The sequence below is a fragment of the Falco biarmicus genome, chromosome 1, assembly GCF_023638135.1.
Source record: "Falco biarmicus isolate bFalBia1 chromosome 1, bFalBia1.pri, whole genome shotgun sequence".
NCBI lineage: Eukaryota > Metazoa > Chordata > Aves > Falconiformes > Falconidae > Falco > Falco biarmicus.
The window spans coordinates 17,847,265-17,864,581 of record NC_079288.1 but is presented as its reverse complement, the minus strand read 5'-3'; the positions used below and the strand labels follow the sequence as shown (position 1 = coordinate 17,864,581).

At 38.9% G+C, this 17,317-nt stretch overlaps 1 protein-coding gene across 1 annotated transcript in view; it reads left to right on the top strand.

Annotated features, from left to right (window-relative positions):
* Positions 1–1,235: 1,235 nt before the first annotated feature.
* Positions 1,236–17,317, top strand: part of PPM1E (protein phosphatase, Mg2+/Mn2+ dependent 1E) — a 68,334-nt gene continuing 52,252 nt past the window's right edge. Inside the window, exon 1 of the mRNA XM_056342140.1 lies at positions 1,236–1,712. Within this exon, the coding sequence (XP_056198115.1) occupies positions 1,336–1,712 (377 nt within the window). The 5' untranslated portion in view covers positions 1,236–1,335. The remainder of the gene's footprint in view (positions 1,713–17,317) is intronic.

The following is a 17,317-nucleotide window of genomic DNA, read 5'->3' as shown; positions in this document are numbered from 1 at the left end:
TGTAGGCATCATGTAATCTATAATTTATGAAACCACATAGCTATTCATATGCTGGTCTTGAACGTAGATTAGCATCAGAAGTTTTCATAGAATCATAGAATCATTTAGGTTGGAAAAGACCTTTGAGATCATCAAATCCAACCGTTAACTCAGCACTACCAATTCCATTGCTAAACCATGTCCCTATGTGCCACATCTATGTGTTTTTTAAACGCTTACAGGGATGGTGATTCTGCCACCTCCCTGGGCAGCCTGTTCCAGTGGCTTGACAACCCTTTCAGCGAAGGATTTTCCCCCAATACCCAATCTAAACCTCCCCTGGCACAACTTGAGGACATTTTCTCTTGTCCTGTTGCTTGATATCGGGGAGAAGAAACCAGCTCCCACCTCTCTACAACCTGCTGTCAGGTAGTTGGAGAGAGCAAAGTTTCTAAGCGTTGGAAATGGGTAGATATGACCCCAAAGCTCCCCTCGCCGGGGACATGGGGAGTATTTTGACAGGTGAGGGCTGAGAGGCCTGGGCCCCGCAGCCTGACAGCCGTGGGGAGCACAGCCTGGGCCTTGCCACAGGCCTGCCAGGCCGCCCCAGGGCCGGGGCCGCACACACTACACCACAGGTTTGTCGGAGAGGGCATTTTTTACTGAAATACCGAATATTTAATTGACAGTTTCTCTCACGTTAACCCACTCTGGATTTCAAAACCACGCCGCAGAGACTCCGCCTGGCAGCCAGCCCGGGGCGGCCGGCCCCGCGGGGCAGCGATGGCCCCATGCCATGAGGTGAGGCCGGGCCGGGCCGCCCCCAGCCCCGGCCCCGCTTACCCTCCAGCCCCGTCCTGGCAGCGAGCGGGAGCCCGGGGAGGCGACAGCGGCGCCGGAAACGATGAGCGCAGGGAAATCCTGAGGCAGAGATTAGGTAATAGGGAATGTGCTCTCAGGTTTCCTTCGGGTTCCTGTGAGGAACCTACGCGTCTGGCTGCCTTCGCATGACTCATCACATCGGCGCGGCTGTCAGCGCGCCAGCCCTCCACCTGCCTCCCCCCGGCCCCTCTCCGCCCGCTCGGCCTCCCTCCCCCAGGCCGCGGGCCGGGCCTCCCCCTCAGGCCGCGGCCCGGACCCCTCGCCCCCCTCAGCGCCGCCCGCGCTCCCGCCGCTCAGGCGCACACCCCCTCACTCCCCCCGCGCCTACTCCCGCGGCGTGCGCGCCCTCGCGGGTCGGGCTCGAGAGCGCGCGCGCAGGCGGGCGGGCGGGAGGCGGCTGCCGGCGGCGGCGGGCAGGGAGCTCTCTGCGGGCGCAGTGCTGATCCGCCGGCGGGCGGCCGGGAATGCGAAGCAATGGCCGCGGGCGGCACGGGCAGCGGCAGCGGCGGCGGCAGCGCGGAGGAGAAGAGCTACCGCCGCTTTCTCGAGCTGTTCTTGGGCGAGTTCCGCGGGCCCTTCGGGGCAGAGCCGGCGCCGGCTCCGGCTCCCCCTCCCGCTGCCGACGCCGCGGCCGCCGCTGACGAGGAGCCCGGGGCAGAGGGAGAAGCGGGAACGGCCGCCGAGGCGGAGGAGGGCGAGGGCGAGGGCGACGCCGGCGACCCTCAGCCGCCCGCCCCGCCGCCGCCTCCCCCGCCACTGCCCCCGCTGCCCCGGCCGCTCTCGGAGTACATCACGGAGGAGGAGGTGGAGGGCGAGTGCCTGGACCTCTGCCTGCAGCAGCTCTACAAGTAGTGAGTGCCGGGCTGAGGGGAGTCTCCCGCTGCGCTGAGGGGAGCGGGGGCAGGGCACGGAGCTGAGGGACCCCCGTGTGAGGGGAGCCTCCGGAGTGGGGCTGAGGGACCCCCGTGTGAGGGGAGCCAGGGTGTGGGGCTGAGGACCCCCCCCCCCCCCCAGTGTGAGTGGAGCCTCCGATGTGGGGCTGAGGGACACCCTTCTGTGAGGAGAGGCAGGGTGTGGGGCTGAGGGGGGTGAGGGCAGAGAGCTTGGGGAGGGGAAGATCCCCGAGTCAAGGAGTTAAGGACTTTGGTGGTGCTGAGCTGCTTGGGATGAAAGCGTTCTGCTCTGCCCTGTTTGCCCCTGCCCAAAAGACGCCTCTGCTCTCTGCCCCTCTCCTTCCCTCTCGCCGGGACAGGGAGCGAAGAGGTGAAGGGAATAGCCAAGGGAGAGCCACGAGTATCCATCTGGAGAGCAGCTTGTTTGGGGAGGGAGAGTGGTGGGGGAAATGTCTCACGCTCTGGTGCCAAAGCAGGAGGGAGGGTTGCCTGTGGTTGATTGTACTGAGGCTTGAAATTGAAATGTTCCCTGTGTGAGGGTTTGTAAATGGGGAAACCTCTGCCAAGAAAGAAGGAAGGGGGAGAACAAGGAGCAAGGAAAGATAGGCAGTCCACTCCCTTCCCCCCTCCAAAAAAAGAACACCCCACCACCACATCGAGAAAACCACATCATGTATTTGCAGACCAGGGAGAAAAGAGAAGTAGAAAGCCTTAGGAGAAAGCTATCCATAATCATGGGGCTTTTTCTGCTGTCAGCTGGGGAAAGCCAGCTATACTCTGTTCTGTATGGAGGCAGTTTCCAGATCTGTGCTTTCTAAAGGCTGGTGCATAAAGAGGAAACAGATGGGATCTATTCCCAGTGTGAAAAGTCGGTGGACTGAAACCTAAAGATCAGTTACCAGTGCCTTGTATTGTGCTCAACTTTGGCTTTGAAGGCTTGAAATAGAAATGATTGTTAGTGGCATTTCTTCAGGAACCTTTTTAAACTGATGTCACAGAAGGAGACAAATGAACCTGTGAAAATATGCAAAGCACACCGGGGAGCTTTCTGCCATTGAGCTGATATTTGTAATGAAAGGTGTTACTCAATGGCAAAAATAAATAAATGAAGAACTGGGTTTTACAACTGCATGGTCTATTTCTATTCAATTCTCATCTGCCCTCTGTGTTTGTGGACGATGGAGACAGCATGATGATAGCTGCAGAGGACAAAGCTCTCCTAATCACACACACTCACCCTGCCACCTTTGGAAAGTCTTTCTCTGGAATACAGCAGCACAGTCATAGCATGTGGTAGAGAGGAGAGAGGCAAGTCCCTTCTATGTATTTAGAACATGTTTTTTTTTAAAACGGACTTGTGAAATCTAAAGTCAGATTAATGTAAATAAAGTTTTAGATGTAAGCAGATTATTTAAAGTTTTGTGTATATATATTTAAATATTATTTAAAGTGTATCTATGAAATTATTTTGAACTTGAATTCCTCCCCCGCCCCCTTCTCTCTCTGCATGTCCCCATACCCCAGGCCAGGCAGATTTAGATTCCCCAGTTTCTGAGGCCCATATTCATGGATTAAATCATTAAGAAAAAAAAAAAGGCATTTTGATAGGATTCTTTATATAGGAATAGTTCTTGTCAGGTTGTGGTTTGGGTTTTTTTTCAGCCTTTGTATAAATCTTCTGATGGCTACTGAATGAAGCATCTCTTTGGCTTTGTTTATGGTGAAATCAATGCAGACTTCCTTCTATAGGCACCTAAATTATGAAACAAAAAGCAGTATGTATCTCAAAATTAAAGGAGCAGGGGATTATATTGCAATAAAATTGTTTTCCAAAGGCTTAATTATTTTGTCAATGTATAGAAAATGCATTTTCATATAGTAGATTAGTATCTTTTAACTGAGAACTGATAGAAATTGATTTATATTTGTCTCTCTAAAATAACTGCAAAATGTAATTCTCTGAAACATTTTAAAGTATTATAAGCCAAATCTAATAACTTTTAACACAGAGAGCTAAACTGAAATAGCTTGATAGCTTTTTCTTGAGTGGTGGTGCAAACAAAGGTAAGTATGTAAAGTATTGTGGTTTTGGTACACTCTCCAGTCACCAGAGGAACTTAAAACTGTCACAAGATTATAAAACAGGCAAGCGTAGAATGTTTCCCCAGTTTACAAGTAAGGGTTTGACCTATCAGGTGTTTCCAGAGATGGAAAACTTCATCAATGTGACTACAGCTACTCTTGTGCCAAATGGTTATGATAATGCTAAAAAAAAAAAAAGCACACAAAAACTCATGTGAAGAGGAATATTTTATTGCTGTGTCATTAGCAAGAAAGACTATATTGTGAAGGCATGTTTTCTGTAACTGTAACTATGTATTAGTCAAATGGCTGGTTTGCATTATATGTTGCATGAGGATAAAACCCATTACTGTGAAAAATCCAACAGCTGTTTTTCAGCTATTTTAAGCACACAGCTTTAGTTCTTTCGGAGGGAAGGAAGATCATCACAGAAATAAGAACATATTGCTAATCATGAAAAAATATAATAGTTTTCTGCCATTGTGTAGATCAGTATCAGAGAGTTCCTATTTATGAGATTTTCCTGCTATTTTCCAGAAGACTCATATTGCCCTTTGAGGTTTCCAGTTCCTTGTTTCTTTCTAGAGACAGCATATGCTTGGAAAATTAGATTAATGTAATCTTTATATCTGTCTAAATGCCACAAAATGTGTACTGTGTGCTTTCTTAGTGATCCTCAGCACAATGAAACTGATCAATAGGAGGTATGTTAGATGGAGAAAATTTAAAAAAAGACTAATTTTTGAGGAATTGCATTGGAACGTTGACTGACAGCTTGAAAGTTCATTTTGTGATTATCTTCTATAATGTCTTATTCAGGATAAAGCTATATAATTTAAATAGTTTCTATGTAGAAACAAATATACTGAGGACTTAATCTGTTTGAGACCCCATTGCTTGCTTCCACTGATTCAGGAGTAGACCTCATTTCTGACTTATTTCAAAGAAAGAAGTTTCTATCTTGATATAACACAGCATGATATGTAACTTTGTTCTTTTCATCTTCCTACTGATACTTTTATTAAATCTAATGTATTTTAAAAGCTGGTTCTTGACAAGACATCTGAAAAACTAACCAACAAAGATGTGGTTGCTAAGAGAGGAGAGGGGCCAGACTTAGTTAAATAGTACGCCCTTAGAAGTTGTATCACTAGAAAGAACAAATTTATCTTGGTGTTACATTTGGGGTCGTCCTCCCCCCTGTAGAAACATAATAATTTGAAAAAATCAGTTGTATATTGTTCTTGCTTTTCTTTTCTTCCCGCTTCTCTGCCACCCCGCTCCCACCCGCCCCCCCCCGCCCCCCACCCCCAGCTTTGATAGGAATAGATATAGCTGGTATCTGCAGATTCAGGTTTACTTTCAGTGATTTTGGTGATACAATGTTTTGCTTTCAAATATTCATTTAGAAACGTCTTTAGCAAGCTTAGAAGATAGGCCTGTTTCTCCAGTTTTGAGATTTGCAAAAGATGGTAAGTAAAATAAAAATAAAAATTAATATTATGTCATCTTAAGTGCTTAACTAAGGCACTGATGACAAAATGATTACTTTGAGGACTGTCTTGCTCTGACTTGGAATGTGAAAAGAAAAACTTTTAAGCACTGCCCTGTTAGATTTCTTCACAGAATAATATGCCGCATTCACAGAATAATATGCAACATTCATATAATATCATAGATTCCTACTTTAGGATTAAAAATTGCAATCTTTTAAGTGAGATTTAAAAAAATTGATCCTTTCTTTGTTTTAAAGACAGAAAATATTTTTGTTGAGGTTTGTGTATTCCCCGCAGTCTTGCTATGAAAAATCAAGGAAGGCAATGTAGGCTCAAACTTTTAACATTGGAATTATGTAAAACGTGGACACCAAAGAAGAATGGTGGTTTTGCCCCTCAGCTTGCAATTTTAAGCTAAAGAGGGATAACTTTCCATGGTAAATTTATATGAGCAGAAATATTTTTTTTTTTTTAAAGATCTTAACTTGAAAACAGTGTTCCGCCTGCTGTCTCTAACACTGATGTGTAGAGTCTGTATCCTTTCCCTTTTAAAAGCAGATGTACGTGTTTTTAACTTGCTTTCTTAACCCGTCATATGAAAGCTGGCATTGTTGTCACTATCCGTAAGTTGAAATTCATATATTATGCTACACTGGCTTTCTTAACATATTAAATAGGCTGTGATGTTTTATTCTCTTATGATTTGTCTTTTATCACCTATTCTGTTGATGGCAATCTGAAAGCCCTTTTAGGAAATACAAAGAACTGCTTGTCATCTCTAATATTAGTTGCAAGGACCAACGAAAAAGAAATACCATCCTTTTTAGGATGGTACTTGTTTCATCATCTTTTGTGAGGTTTTACAGTGGAAATGATGATAATGTTGGCCCATGCTCACAATAAATGACTGGAGCCGATATTGGTTGCACCTGTTTTGGGAATTTCCTAATGGTGAATGGGGAGGTTTGACAGAGACCATTAAATTTCCCACCCCCAGCTGTGTTGATGATTTGGTTCTCAACCTTAGCTTCTTCCTGGATGACAGCATGACAATGTTATGGCTGAGGGCGGGGAAGGGAGGTGATGCAAATTGTAACTGTGCCAGTGTCTCACTGGAGCCCCCTCCAAGATTAGGAATCTCTTCCTGAGGGTAGTAGTTGAGCTGGCTGCTGCCAGCCATGTGCTACAGGCTGAGCAACAGTGACCTAGAGTCCCAGCAACTCAGCAGTGAGCAGCAGGCTCTGTGCTAAGGCGTAGAGCTGTTTGGGTACAGCTGCTGATGCTGACATCCTCAGGCTCAAGGGATTTTGGTCCTAGAAATTATGGTGCTTCTCTGTAAAGAAATTCTAATTCGTCTGATAGTAGCGTGTGCAGGAAGTTGAGAGTACTTCAATATTGTTATTAATGTCTTATTACTCTTTAAAAGAACCTGCTATGAAATTCAACCCATGTACTGGATGAGGGTGATGTCATAGCATACAGACATGGGCAGATTTCATATACTTCAGACTGGAAATCATAATGACAAATAGGTGGTATTTAGTGATAATCACTTTCAAAACACAACTAATGGTCTACACAGCGAGAGATTCTTCACATTGCTTTTAAGGCATATTCAGTTCATGCTCCCACGCTTTTAAAAATACTGAATCAAATCAAGTATTTTGATACTCCTTTTAAAAAAGGAGCTATTTAAATTGCAGATTTAGTTTTTGTGATGGTTAACATATATGGTGACATTTCAAAACTTACTAATTTATGATTAAAAGGATGCTGAGTTTTTCAAGTGCAATGATGACTATGCTTGGAAGTTGCTTTATATAGCATTAAAAAAAAAATCATTCTTAGTTGAACAGATTATGGTAATATATTCATTCCAGTGCTTTTATTTCAATGAATGTTACTAGTAGTACAACAAATTAAAGGGAATTAGTTTTGTTAGGAGCTTTTCACACCAAGATTTTATTGACCCAAAGCAATTTGCACAGATTCTACTACTCCTAGTGAAGCTGTTTGCTTTTGCATAGAGATTGACTGAAGAATTAGATCTGTGGTAACATGTTCTTTTTTTGGACCTTATATAACTACTGTTGAAGCTAGATTGAGTTATCAAGAATGTATATATGAATCTGTATAACAAATTCTACTTTGAATATGTTATTTTCATTTATAAGATATTTTAAAAAAACTTTGACTAACTAAGACCTTATTGACCATCTTGTGAAACTACTTTTGACTATCTTTTGGATGCGATGAGCATGTTAGGCTTCATTTCTTTAGAGAGTTTGTTTAGTAATTTTTCCTTTTTGCACAAAACACACTGCATACAATATTTTTATATTTTAAAATCCTCATTATAATTACCTTCAACAATTGCAGAGTATTTTTCCACCTGTACTTTTGAAGAAAGAATGGTCAACTTGGTTCTTTTCACAGATGATTTAAAAAAATTACTGATGTTAAGGTTAAACTTTTAGTTTGCTTTACAGTACATTAGTACAAGTTTCAGGGCCTTGACTGCTTTGTCACTGGTATATGTTCTCATTCATTTTTTTCTTGTCTTGCTAAATTGCTTGCATGATCACAGTTAAACCAAAAGCAACAGGGCATGTAGTACACAGGTAATGAAAGTACTGTTTATTGCTGTATTTGATGTCACTCTGAAGTAATCTCTGGCTGTTCTGCACCATTTTCTTTCCTCACATTGTTTGGTGCGTACTGGTTTTTGGTTTGTTTTCTCCTAGGAAGTATTCTCACTAACTAGGAAAGTTACGTGAAAAATGAGATGAAATGGAGTTAGCAATGTAAAACATCAGATGTTCTTTGAACCATACTGCAAGACTGTCTTATGCAATGCAATCATGATTACCTAATGCAAATGGTTATAAAAATAAATGAGTCCATGACGTGTTAGTAACCTATGACATGCTACTAAAATGTAAATGGTCGTTGCTACATGTTATAGTGTAGGTCCTTGTCTTTGCTGAAATCAACCACTAAACAAATATTCTAGATTTTTGTTGTTGTAACACATTAGGGATTAGGTAAAATGAATGCAGATTGTGGATGTGTTTTACACAGAAATATTTCTGCTGTGCCTTTGTACTTCATTAGGAAGAAACAACATTACCTGCTTTTAATAAGACATTTTATAAAGTAATCATCAGAGTCATAAATTAGAACTGCATGGGAAATAGATGCCCTTGAGTAGTCCAACGACTAATACAGAAGTTAAACGAGTTAACTAGATTGCAGGATTACCTCAGTTTATGCTTATATTGGATGGAAAACAGCCAAAGGCACCTAATGATTGAGTAACTGAACCAACGTTTTACACTGTGGTACTGCTCACCAGTTCTGAACTCTGCATGCAATCGGTTGAAAAGTTTAATATATTTTTGTTGGTAGAGCAGGATGCTAAACTTCGATCATGGGAAAATGTGCTTGGATGCAGACAAGTCTGAATTGGGGAACATTTGTGCTTTCTTGTAGCTGTAATTGCCATAAAAGGAAGATTTGATCAATTGGGTAGAATTGTGGGTAGCCCCTTAAAGTTAATTTTCTCAGAGAGTATTATTTCAAAGCTATTTTAGCTGGCCTTTTGTGATCCAGTAAAGTCTGTTAAATTTACCTAATAATTTTTCAAGTTTACTTTTTTTTGCTTTTCATTTACAATAAAGAATTTAAGTACTTTCTCTCATTTGATAATACAATTTTTTCATAGGCTCTGTACTTCCATCACGATGTAACTAAAAATAGAAGCAGTGTATAAAAATAGGCCTTGGCATTTTAACTTCTTGGCACCGTCTCTAGGGCTGTTCCTTTCACCTCAGGCTATGACCTTCTTACTGAGGTTCAAAAATCTGAAATGAATGCGGTAAGTTATTTCTCATTAGTGTTATGAACACTGTACTCTACGTGTTATATTAATTAGCTTCTAAAAGGATTCTTTTTCTTTCAATCCTAACTTGAAGTTATGGAAGGCTGAAACCCCCACGTTCTGGGTGAGAGTTCAACAAATAGTTATGTGGTTTCTTTTTCTGTTTCTCAACAGAGACAGTATTAGGCAACTAGAATTTGGTTTGTTGTGTATGCTAGCTTTACATGCAATATACTTTTTCTCAATTAGACGTTGCTTGATTATTTTTTAAAATTATATGATAATGTTGCTAAAGCTTATAATACAATTGTTTTTTAATAAGATATTTGGTATATTGGTTTATAATAGAGCACCTGAAAATCAAGGGAAACATTCAGTTCCTATTGGAACCTATGGGCCCAGTTGAGGACAGTGGTGAACTATCTAAAATTCCTACCTGCATGGCAAGTAGGAGTTTAAACTAACAAGCTAGTATAGACTAATTGTACACACTTACATATACAGCATGATCTATATTTTAAACTAAAGCTTTTACCACCTTTTCTTATAAGTAGTATAATTCTAAGTCATTTGTTTTGTTTGAGGCAAACATGGTTGAATGTATGAATTTATAAAGGTCCCTACCTTAAAAGAGTTTATGCTCTCAGCTGTCTTATTATCACTTTCTTCTGAAAAGCAGTGTAAAAATCTATGCATTAGGTAATGAGAAGTCAGAAGCTCAGTATTTCTGGAGATTAGAAGGAGCACTATTGTTTGGGGAACAGATATGCTTTCTGCTTGCAGAACATGGGTGCTCTGGGTTGTTCTTAGTTCTGCTTTCTCACTGGAGTGTACTCCACAGAGAATAAGGGATGTATCTGTTACAAAATTAACTTACTCTCCTCTTCTTGCCACTCACTCTGAAAATGTTATGTCACATTTTAGAAGAAAATGAATTGGTCCTAACCTTAACATTCAAATGTGAATTGTTGGTGAATGCGCCCTCAATAGAAATGCATTGATATAAATACTGTGCTGAACTACTAAGGTTGGTCTATGTTAAATTCAAATAAACATCTGTCATAATAGTTCACAGAGATCTTGGATTTTTACCGAATATTTTAAAATTTTGAGGTGGAAGTGATTTCAAAGTGATGCTTGTACATATGATTCCTCTGTGATGGCAAATAGTAATAACTAATAGCAGTTTTGATGTGCCCCAAAAGGGTGACATTTGAGCTATATTCAGAGAAAGTGAGATATGTTATAAATTTATGGTATCTGATAGATCAGAAGAGAGAAAGAACTCTCCGCTGACCAAATACTGCATGTACTTTAAAAAAAAACCCAAATCATGAGGTCTTTTCTCTGGCCTTTAACCTCAATGGTATGAACTGTGTAAAAACCATGAATAGTTTTCTCTTCCATATAAACAGAGGGTTAGAGTTATCACTGTGTAACACTTGTGCAATTCCTGTTAAAATAAGTGCAGGAAAGAAGATGCAGTTCCCAAGGCAGTCTGGCTGGGGATGTATGGCCAGGCTACTTGGTGGGAGAGGAGAACTGAGCCTATATTAAGTAATCTGATCCTTTTCCCCAGTGCATTGTTCATTTGAGAATGAATTTTAAATGGTTTAAACTTTCCTCATTGGTGTTAACCTTTTTCAGTTTGGCTGATTATGAATGACCTAAATGATCATATAGAATACTTAAATTCTTGCTAATTACTTTTTGTACTAATTTTAGAAAAACATTTTTAGATACTGGATGCTTTTGGTTTAGCACCTCACAAAACTGAGTTGGTGCAATTCACATTCACTTTGTTTTTTAAAGTGCTGATGCTGTTTATGACATACAACGTAGTAATTTTTAAAAATGTGAAACAAGCCACAAAGTTCTAAATCTAGCTCTGGGGATTAAAGAAAAAAAATAATTTCTCCTGTGAAAGTACTAAACATCCTGAAATATTTCCCCCCCACACAAAATCTTACAGACTCCCTCTATGTTTTGGGAGATGTGAGAAAAAAGGTTTGTCAACAGGGAGTAAGAATAGGCATTTATAAATTATCTAGAATCAATATATATAGTAGAATACATAAACCTAAAAAACACTTAAGTTCATCCTAGCTAGTTGAAAACTTAATGCAGAAAGCAATGAACTCTGAATATTTTGATTACATTTTTTTAAAACATGTTCTGTTTCTATTAATGTAATTCTATATTAAATATATGTTAAAAGTAATTATGAAATATATAAATTATATATTACAAAATATTTACTTCATAAAAAGCTGGGTTTGCATTCACACATTGAAAGCTATTCAGTTTAATTTATTGTCCTCTGAAAACTGATGAAGTAATGCAGTTTGTTTCCATGCTGTGTCTGTGCATCTTAACTGAAATAAAGACAGAGGTTGTAACAGCCCAAGAAATGTTATAGTAAGACATGTATGTTTCTGTGTATATATATTTACTTGACTGTCTGTCTATACTCAATCACCAAATTTTGATCAGTTCCTTTATGAACAAAAATTACCTAGCCAAACAGAAATTCAGGATAAGAAGGGAGTTTCAAGCTATCTTGCAGTCTCATGCTCTTTATTATGGAGTGGAGCAAAATATTAAATCTGGAAGTAACACCTTGTGTGTGTTGGTTATTTTTTTTTTTGTTCTAATGTTGAGAAAATCGCCATCTGAAATCAAGATAACAAAAACCATCTGTTGAGGAAGTACAGAAAGAAAAAGGAAAGTATTTTGAGGAAGTTGGCTTTGTAAAGATATGAAAAACAGCTAATCAGGTAGCATGAAATAGTAAAACAGAAAGAGGAAGAAAGAATTAAATAATACCACAACCTGGGTGACCCACCCATGTTCCTTCCATTCATTTCTTAGAGAATCATTGTCAGTCTGTGAAATGGTTCTGCAAAATAGATAAACTCATCAAAGTTTTTTATAGCCCCTGTTTCATTGTGGCAAACTTCCTATACTGAAAGTTGGTTATGCACTACGGTATTTATACTTCCCTTGACATCATTGCAAGATATTTGGGGCTGTGCTGTTACTTTAACTTTTTAAGTTAAAGATCTGGTACTTTCTTACGCTCTAGCTTTCCTTTGAGTTTGCTATTAATGTCTTGTTACCAGTTACAGATGCTTTTCAGGGAGCTGTTTTAGGCTTCTCTCAAATGTTGGGGTTTTTTTTGAAAGACTGATAAAATAATTCAACTGTCTCCTTTTAGTGGTGAAAAAGGGACAGCACCATTCTATTTTGCGTGTGGCAACCTAGCAGATATAAAAGAAAAGATACAGAGGCATTACAGAGGTGTTAAATCAGGAAAATAGCTTTTTTTTTTTTTTTTTTTTAAGAGCTGCTTTCTGTGTGGGAGTAAAACTTAGGATTTCTATAGGCTGGGAAAAAGGAAATTAAGGTTGTTAAAATTAACAAGTAAATAATAACATAAGATCGTATAGTATTTTAAATACTATGTGCCAGCAGAAAGTTTTCCTGATTTTCCAGTATGCTCACTACTGCACAATATTAAAAATGTGATATCTTCATGTTATTGTGGTGGCCTTGTGGTCTATTCTATAACAAGATCTTGTGGGATTTTGCATTGATAAGCATCTGAGAATTGTGTTACTACTTACAGCAGAATAACAACTTGGAGTGACTCAGAAAAAAGGTTGCTGCACAATTGATCTTGTGAAGATAGTCAAGAAAACTGAGCAGAGTAAATCAGTTGAGATATTTTACTAAAGCAGTACTATAGAATTGTGTCTGGCTCAATTGTCTGTTGACTCTTGAAATACATTCTACAGGAACTTGTATTTACTTTTCTTAGTTGTTCTTTTTCGGTGACAAAACAATGTTATCCACTGGAGCAGTAGGGAATTCGAGTTGCTAGTCTCACTTAGAGCAAGGTTAAATGACATGATAAAAATTATTACAGTGAGAAGTCTAAAACAGCTACCATTGCAGCAATACTGGTAGCAACAGTAAACATGGAAAGCTTCAGGAAAATGCCAAGCTAGACAATGCGTATGGAGGTTAATTTGCATTTTCTGCATGTCAAGAACTTCCAAGTTACATCAAAGGAAGTTTGGGCTAAATAAAAAGGCACAGGATGTGACCCTCAAAAAATTGCTACTTTTAAATCCAAGAACAAACTAACACATCCTGTAGTTTCCTAAACCCTTATGTTTCAGAACTGTGTAAATTAATTTACCATATATTTGTCCTTCTTTTTGAGGAAGATTATTTGTTTTACTTTTCTGTTCTATGAATAAGGGAAGATAAATATATAAACAGGGCAGGAGGTTGGAAGAAATTTGTAGGAAAGTAAAAAAAGAGCAAGTCAGTCTAATTTAAAAGTAAACATAAAAAAAAATTCCTCTCCACTTAAGAAAATCCTTTCCTTCTTAATCTTTTCTCCTCACCCTCTGCCCCCATCAAAAAGTTTTCATGTCTTTCTGTAGTTATAAAATAAACAATCTAAAAATGATGTGCTGCTGCTACAAATAAAAATCCAGAGTTGGTTGTCTTGTTTGACATGTGCTTTTCTTGTACCATTATAATAAATTGGGAAGAATATGCAAAAGAAAAGGTGAAGTAGATAATGCTGCCAGACCAATTAATCATTGTGTCACAATTTAGCTGAATACTATGAAACTGACCTAAATTTCAAATCATTAAGAAAAAACCTTGGTGTTGGTTTTGCTTCTGAAAAAGGTACTTGGAAACATTTTAAACTTTTACTTTGCAATCAAGAAGCTTGGAGGCTTTCCTTCAAAAGAATAATCTGAAACGTGCTTGTTTCAAATAGTTGAAGCTTGAAGTAAACCACAAAATACTACAAAGCTTGCCATGAAATTGCACAAGTTGGCATCAAGGGATGAAACTTTCCATTGGGCCACAATTTCATCCACTGTACAGGGTATTTTTTGTTTTTTTGTTGTTTTGGGGTTTTTTTACCTCACCTGTAAGAAAAGGTTAGGTGTGACATGCTGTGGTCAGTGATTGAGCCTGTGCTATTATATCTTCTGGGATGTTTCTGGGCTATTAGCCTGTCAGGTGAAACATGGACCTTTTCCACATAAATAGAGTGTAATGAGAACTTGTGATATCTTTCAAAAGATTAAATGTCTAGCTGTAAAAAAGACTTGAAATTTCACCACTGGGAGTTACGCTATAAATGCTTAATCATTTGCCTTTCAGATTTATTTTGTGAGTAAATGTAGGGGGTCTTCTAGACTGCTTTTGAGATTTTTTTTTTTTAATTTTTTTTATTTTAATCTCTGATATTCAAGTTCTTTCCTTTAAACAGTTACATTGACATTGATGGGTACTTTGAAGCATCAGGAATTCAGCCAAGTCTAAGTAAAGTACTTCTCATCATTCAAACCCTGAAAAATAGTTCTTCAAGGAGATAGGTGATAGAATCTGTAACAGGAATTCTAAGTGGGCTTGTTTTCCAAGATACATGGAACTCACCAATTAACACTTTAAGAAGAAAGGGACAGAATGAGGAAATTAATAGACAGTGTCAAATGAAAATAATAAAAAAATTGAGAGTGATTAGACCATCTGAAACATCAGATCAGCTAAAACACTATTAAAAGGAACTGCTAGCATGCTGACTTCTTTAGTCAGTTACCTGCTAACTTCATACCTAATGGGCTGTGTTTAAACATTTGAGTAAAATGTTGATTGAACCTAATAACCTAATCAGTTCCATTTAAAGTCTGGACAGCTGAAATCAATGAAAACTAAAGGGCTGCTGCTCCTTCTTCCTCTACAAGGTGAAAACCTGTATATTCTATTTGATTCCTTGGTGAACACTGCATGCTCCTTCTGAACCATATTCACTATGTATTCAATAATCTAATTGTCAAAGGTAGCTATAGTGCAACAGCTTTAATGTTATTACTATGGATTTACAGAATTATAATCTTTCTTAGATTTCACAATCCTCTTTTATCAGTGTTGAATATTTCTTCCATGACAAAGAAAGTCTGGCAAGGTAAATAGATGGTCCAAATTGGTTTGTTGAACAGATGTTTCTGTGTTCAAACCAGCTATAGCTGCTTTTATACTTCCAGGAGCAGCTTGAAAAGATAAATCTATCATTTTCTATCAGTTCCTCCTCGTGTCATTTTGCTGCTTTATAAACAGGAACTAAGAATTTATCATAGTCTAGAAGTCTTACAAAAAACAGAAATACATCGACATAGCAACCTACCCAAGAAACTGATGTTAATGAACTTTGGTTTCTGCTTGTTAGAGATTATGAGGAGGACAATGTACTTAGTTTCAAAGGTCAAAGACTGCAACTAATCTACTAACTACAGCCCCCCAAACACATCAGTTTGGATGGAATCGGTAGTTAGTAAATTTGTTCTGCCTTGTATGTAAGAGATCTGGTACTCTGCTTGCTGCCAGCGGAATTTAAATGTGGAGTGACAGGCTGACTTAATATCAAAACCAGGAATTTGCAGCTGTATTAAGTATATTTGTAAACCCCAGATTCCATGTTCCAGCCTACATGCTTGCGTATCATGTAAAATCACAAGTATCCTTTTGCTCCACAGATCCGTCTGTTTTTTCCAACTCCTGAATCCAAATATAGTTTACACATTTCTGTTATGTGAATACAGTTAATTGTATGAGGATGCTTCTGCTTTCTGTATTGGCAGGTTAATTATTCATTTGTTATAATGGTAATCTGAGAAAAACAAAAATATATGTGCGATAAGGCAATATATTTTTAAAACAGCACTGGTAGCTAGAGACATGGCTGATTAATTTTACCTCGACTTTTACTGTTGCTCTCTGTGTGTACTTACAAAAACCATTACAGTACTATCCATGAAAACAGTAAAGACTACTAGTGTTAGTATGAGTAGAAAATACAAGCTGCTAGTCTCAGTGCAAGTGTGACTCAATAAAGAAATTTTACAGTGAGGTGTCTAAAATTGCTACCCTTATCATAACAATGGTGGCAACAACAAACCAGGAAAGTTTCCAAAAAATGGCAACATAAAGAAAGCGCTTCAGGAAGTGTTACCTTTGAGATCATACTTGAAAATATCTTTCAGATTATTTTATCTCTGCAAACTATTGGCCAAGCTATGGTGTTCAATAAAAAAATAAAGCATACAAGTACACAGCCTAGATCCTGTCTATGACAGCTTTTACCTATACCCAAGAAAGTAAGCAAGCTTGCCCATGTTCACCAGTAAGATCTAATTTGTTCCCTGACTTAAAAATAACATGCTTGTAAGCATACTAAAAAATATAAATCAGTTAAATGATACGTTGGTGTTGTATTTGTAATCTCTTGTGCTGATTTGTTTTGTTCTGAATGAGGCATGCAGGAAAATTCTAACAAAGAATTAGATTTTGCTCTAGATCTTTTTTCAGAGAATATTTCAGAGAATGCCATATTGAATGTAAATAAGCTTTACATGCTCTAAATTGATTTACATCACTGGAGTATAAAAGAGGAAGTGAAGAGTTACAGCTGATGTCTCAGTCAGGAGTTAGGCCTTCACACCTGCAGAGAACGCACTTCTCTCAGTGAAGTACCTGAGGCACCTTATTGAATGCCTGTTCATATGAAAAATAGCTGTATAGTGATAAAATGTGGTTAAAAGCTGGTTTGACTACATATGACCCATTTGCTCTTAAACTTTGCCAGATTTGCTCCTGTCATAACACTCCGAGCTGTCGCCTCCCTCTTTCTGAAAAATATCTTAACTCAAAGAAACAAATCTGGATGGTATGTAATCCTAAATAGTCACACTGAATATGAATTCTTCCCATCAGTTGTGTCTCTATTTGTATGAATAAGTTTCCTTCGAGCCTATTGATCACAACTAGGGGTTGAAATTAGAAATTGGCTTTCATTAGCTCAAGGCAAATCAACCTCAAGGCAGTGCAGTAGGTTCTACACTCTTTCTGTTAGTGAACTTGACAATTGGGTTCAGTTAGAATCGAAAAGTGCAGCAGGACGACTGTATCCCAGTATCTTAATGTGACAGCTACCAAGGGAATTACTTTCTGAAGCAGAAGAGGAGAAACTGGAAACGTTGAGGGGGTGGATGCAGACAGATATGACAGGATTCTAA